The sequence below is a fragment of the Sipha flava genome, unplaced genomic scaffold (assembly GCF_003268045.1).
Source record: "Sipha flava isolate LNK unplaced genomic scaffold, YSA_version1 255_pilon_pilon, whole genome shotgun sequence".
Lineage (NCBI taxonomy): Eukaryota > Metazoa > Arthropoda > Insecta > Hemiptera > Aphididae > Sipha > Sipha flava.
In genome coordinates, this window is record NW_020272908.1 from 59,928 (window position 1) to 65,412 (window position 5,485).

General features: G+C 29.3%; 1 protein-coding gene across 1 annotated transcript; it reads right to left on the reverse strand.

The window, feature by feature from the left end:
• Positions 1-463: 463 nt before the first annotated feature.
• Positions 464-1,660, reverse strand: LOC112684676 (tigger transposable element-derived protein 6-like). Its single transcript, XM_025556312.1, has 3 exons — positions 1,560-1,660; positions 961-1,466; positions 464-882 (listed from the first exon to the last, which is right to left on the reverse strand). Exons 1-3 carry the CDS (start codon positions 1,658-1,660, stop codon positions 464-466), a joined length of 1,026 nt encoding a protein of 341 aa, XP_025412097.1.
• Between the last annotated feature and the right edge of the window lie 3,825 nt (positions 1,661-5,485).

Genomic DNA, 5,485 nt, shown 5'->3' on the forward strand with positions numbered 1-5,485 from the left:
ATAATTTGCGGAAAAAATAAATAACTTTATTATACATAAATAATTGACAGTTTTAACAAAAGTAAATAATTTGCGAAAAAATAAATAACTTTATTATAGATAATCATCAATATTCTTTTGAACCAGGTTTGCTGTTTTAATAGAAAGTAAATAATTTTGTATTTGGTGAATGTTTGTAAATATGAAGTCCGGTACATCACTCTGTGATGTAATGAATGTTCGCATTACTTCCAAACTTGATAAGGCTTCTGATGATGTTACATTGCGCACATCATTTCCCAACACAGCTTCTTCGTTCTCCGTCTCCACTACTTTTATCGGTGACCTCATCTTTGCTGTCTTTAATGGATTGAATGATGTCTACTTCGGTTAGTTCATAACATGTTGAAACGTTGTCATCTGCACCGAGATTATCTTCTAAATTCACGTCGTCAGGAAGCGACGTTTTCTTTTTCGCAGTGATCTAAATTTGCTCTAACTCAGATTGTTGGATGTCGTGCGTATTTGATTCATCATATTCGGCCACTTCTGAAACAGAATTTGTGTCTTTGGTTGTGGTTGTATGTTTCCAACAGTTAGTTATTGTTGATTGACTGATATCATCCCAAGCTCCGCATATCCATTCGATAGCTTCCTTCACATTGCATTTTCTTTGGATATTTTTCTCCAAATCGCATAAAATTTGACGTAACAAAAAAGTTCTGTAGGGTGATTTTACAGCTCTGATGATACCTTCGTCAAGAGGTTGAAGAACAGCTGTGCAGTTAGGTGGGAAATATTCCATATGAATGTTATCCAATTTTGGTGGTTTATTATGTGGACTACAGTTGTCGATAAGAAGAAGAATTTTCCTCTTCTTCTTTTTCATTTCTGTATTAAAATCTATCAACCAATCATTAAAAATTATTTGAGTCATTCATGCTTTCTTATTAAATGTATAGGTGCATGGCAATGATTTACAGTTTTTAAAACAAAGAGGTTTTGCGGATTTGCCAATGATAAGGATTTTTCGTTTCTCCGTTCCCGATTTGTTACAACAGAAAAGAGCAGTGATGCGTTGTTTGGAAGCTTTACCCCCTACACACTCGTCTCCTTTCTGGGCTAATATCCTTTTTGGTTCAAGCTGAAAAAACACTCCAGCTTCATTCGCATTAAAGACATCGTTAGGGCTGTATTCCTTGATGAGTGCAGCAACTTCTCCGTTTCGCCATTCGTTAACAGAATTCATCGGCACGTCACTCGCCTCTCCAGAAATGCATTTGGACAACACACCATAACGCTCACGGAAACGATTTAACCATCCGACACTTGCTTGGAAATTCTCAACTCCGAGCATTTTAGTAAATTCTAATGCTTTTTCTCGAATTAAAGAACCGGTCAGAGGAACATTTCTGGAACGAACCTCTTGAAACCATTTGTAAACCACCGTATCAACGTCTTCAAATTGTGCCTTACGCATCCTTTTCCTACTCGGGACAAAAACAGAAGTCTGAAATTGTTTCAAGATGCTTTCTCGGTCCTTCAAAAGAGTTGACAATGTTCATGGGGATATGCCATACTTTTTTGCCACCTCGCCTTTCTTCAATCCTTTGTCTACTTCAGAAATTATGTTTTTCTTCTCTTCTAACGAAAATTGCTTTCTTTTTACTGTAGAACTCATCACGTACGTACGTAAAGAAGGAGCATAAAATACGAAAAAAATAAAAATTACCAATGTGAGAGGTCTATGACCCGACTGATTGTGTAGCGTTATCGATTGACGTGGAATAACACGGTCACACGTTATAATGACAATTTAATGGCTTGATAATTTCGTAAAACCGTATGCTTCTTATCTTTAGATTAAATTAAGTAGGGAAATATATACATTTTAACCAGTACAAATAGTTCGTTATATCGGGATTATTAAAAATCTATCATTTCATTGTATTGAGATTAGTTTAACATTGTTTTAATAGCTTTTCAGTAAGGGATTTCTATGACTTTCGTTATAACGGGATTTTTCGTTGTATCGGTATTCATTGTAACGGGAACATACTGTATAAAAATTTGAAATTGATCTTTCTCACTGGACCTCATTGATTTATAATTTTAAACTTTAGGACTCCGATGTAAATTATTTGCCGACCCCTGCTCTATTTTATCGATATAATAATTGTTATCTGGTATTAAACATTGTTAAATATCTAAATATCATATGAATGTATTCGTATAACTTTCAAACATATCAGTTTGTTCGTATCATTCGTGTCGTGCTATCGTGTGTGTTGAATTTATTATTTCAGTGTATATGAATGTTAATAAAAATTCATATTTTGAATGGCCTTTTATTTTTCCTATGCTTTGGTCCACTGGATTTTAGTTTTCTAAAAATTAGTCTTCTAGTAATTTTGGGTTGTCCATCCATGAGGTACATACTGTAGGTACTTACACATTAATTTGATTAGTACGCTCTTTTAAGCGCACGGATTTTATTATGAAATTTATATTTGAAAATGTTCGAAAATAAAATTAATAAAATTTAAAAAAATCGTATTTTATAATAATTTTAATGTTTTAATTTAAAAAAAAATTGTAATGGGCCACATTGAATACCTTCGTGGGCCGTGAGTTGGGCACCACTGCTCTATAGCTTTGGACAGATAAGGGTGTTAAATCTATATAATGGACACCTCGAGGGTAATTTTTGGAAACTCGAAAAACAAAAACAAGAATCGATTATACTATCAGATTTATACATTTACCAATATTATACCGACTTGTACAATATTTTTTTCAGTTTTTCGAACTTTTATTGGAAATAATGTTACTTTAATATTTTCCTTACGAGAAATTTAGAATATTTATTAATAGGGCACGGATTTAAATACACTTAAAACCATATGCTCTAAAAAATAGCCAAAAATGTCTTTAAAAAATGAATTTTTCCACAAAAATGACCTTAAAAATGAAAAAATTACATAATTTTTTTTTTTGGCATTATTTAACAAACTATTTAATACGTTAAAATCACTAACACACGTATACGAGCAACATCTGCGAGGTAATACGAACTAGCTGATTATTTGTTATTTGATCGAATACTGGTGACGTTCCATAGTCAATAACAAATTAAGATAAGATAAAAACTGAATCGAAAAATAGATTGACAATTTATGAAATAAATGAAACAATTGACAATTGATGAAAGATTAACAATGTGTATGGAAAAACCCGATAAACCTACTTAAACATCAAGAAAACAATTTGTCTTTTGATTTTATTTTGAATAGACTAAATTCGTTTAGTATATCGAACAAATATGCATTAAAAACCAACAAAATTACCTAATAATACTAAAAAGCTTTAAAATTGAGAAAACATCGACATTTGCAAAAAAAATGCAAAATAAAATTTGTAGTTTTGAAACCCTCGTTACATAAAACGAATTATATTCTTGGAGAGCATTGAGTATGATCAACCAAAAAAATATGCACTTTGAATTGAAATCCGGGCCCTAGTTATTAAGTATAATTAATTAGCCATATAATTTATAATGAGCCCCAATGATTCCATTTACTGGGTAGTTAACAATGACTAGTAGTAAACTATGACGGATATAATCACACACTATGTTATTTTAATCCTTTAAGTATGAATAGGCTTAACGTAATAATCCACCAAATGCTTTGACAACATTTTATTATCGGCTCCTTAATTAATAATAGTTCTAAAACAACTTCTCCCGTTTTCTATATCATTTCCTTAAACTCGTGTTCTTTATGAATTTACTAGTTTCATTTTTTATTTCTGTAAATTATGTCTTCATTTTCATTATAATAATTATCTCTACGTGCTATAACTATCAATATTGCATCAGTAGTTAATGACTTATAAGTAATTAAATAATGATGCAATGTACAGATACAAGTATATGATACACAGATATATCTGTATTTTAAAACCTGTATTATGAATATTTATATTGTATTAATTTCTGAAACTATGGAGCTTAAATGTTTAAAGCAAGAATTTTGAAATTAAAAAAATTTATCACCAGATCAAATCGAATGTAGGATGGAAACGAAATTGATTTTTTAACTACTTGCACCCTACGCAGTGTTGCTCAAAAATAAACAAAAATTTATCTGGATAAATATAAAAGATAAAACACTATTTATCAGGATAAAAAAAAAGATAACATTTATTTTATTTTATTAATTAATTTACACTTTTTTATATAAATCTATACTTAAAAAAATTAATTTAATAACTTAATTTTGATCTAATAGTTATCTCCAATATAAATAATGGGCAAAAAAATAATCATACTACGTACATTTATGTATGAGAAATAAATAATAAATAATAAGTACTTAGTTTTAAAAAAAATACATTCTTTGTAAGTATATTATAATTATATAAAACAATTCATAACAATTTATATAATACTTATGATGGAGTTAATGGTTAAAATATTTAAAAGTTAGTTCAACTGATATCTATATTGTTGAACTATCTTTCTTTGGAATCAAATACTGTAAGAGTCACTAGAAAGTATAATTGAACAGTCTATATTAAATATGTAAACAGTTCTTAATAATAATACTTATATACATAATTTAAATAATATAACTATACATACATTTTAGTAATAAAACTTTTAAAATAATAGTAATTAATTATAAAGTTAATAAATTAATAATATTAATACATTTTAGGTGCGTTACCCCAGCACCCGCACATTCGAAATCATGAATTGTAATCAAACAGTATTATGTACTTTATTTTGTACAATTTTGTACAACCAAAATTCAATTTTGTACAACCCTCAAACCTCCCCGAAATTCAATTTCATTTTACGGGTGCTGCGGTACCGATACACCAGCACCAGGATCAATTATTTTTTACAAATTTCAACTTTAAATCGTACAGTATTATGTACTTTATTTTGTACAATTCTCAAACCAGAGGCGGCTCGTGGGGTTCATAGAAGTTTGAGTACAAAATTAAAATATTTCCCTTTTATCTATTATCATAGTTTACCAACTTAAACATCTGTTGGTAATTAATTTAACTCAATTCTTTGTTATGTATTAAATTATTTTCCGTTTTTTATAGGTTAATTCTAGAATCTAGAACATCTATATTAGTACTTTTTATTAAACTTTTAGATTCTTAACGGAGTGATGAACGTGTTTATTTTACAATCATGTGTCCTTTTTTTTAATTTAATTTTTATTATTGTGTCTGTCATCACGTTTTGGAGTAGTAAAAGTGCTTTAATTTTTTGACTTCAGCTCCTATTTAAAAAGGAAATTTAATCTAGTTTATACTTTGGGTGGTTAAAAGTAAAAAATTTATAGTCATTTTTAAGAGCCTCTGTAATAATCCTGAAAAAGTAACGGAAAAACAGGAATTTTTACGTATAACCACTTTTCGACTAAATCGATTTTTTTGGTTTTGTTGTAACTCAAAAGCGAATCATTGTAAAAACTTAAAATTT

Coding starts and splice junctions, on each gene's coding strand:
- LOC112684676 (XM_025556312.1), bottom strand. CDS start 1,660: ATGAGTTCTACAGTAAAAAGAAAGCAATTTTCGTTAGAAGAGAAGAAA. Junction 1,467..1,559: donor AAAGGCGAGGTGGCAAAAAA/GTATGGCATATC, acceptor TGTCCCGAGTAG/GAAAAGGATGCGTAAGGCAC. Junction 883..960: donor ACCTCTTTGTTTTAAAAACT/GTAAATCATTGC, acceptor ATTGGTTGATAG/ATTTTAATACAGAAATGAAA.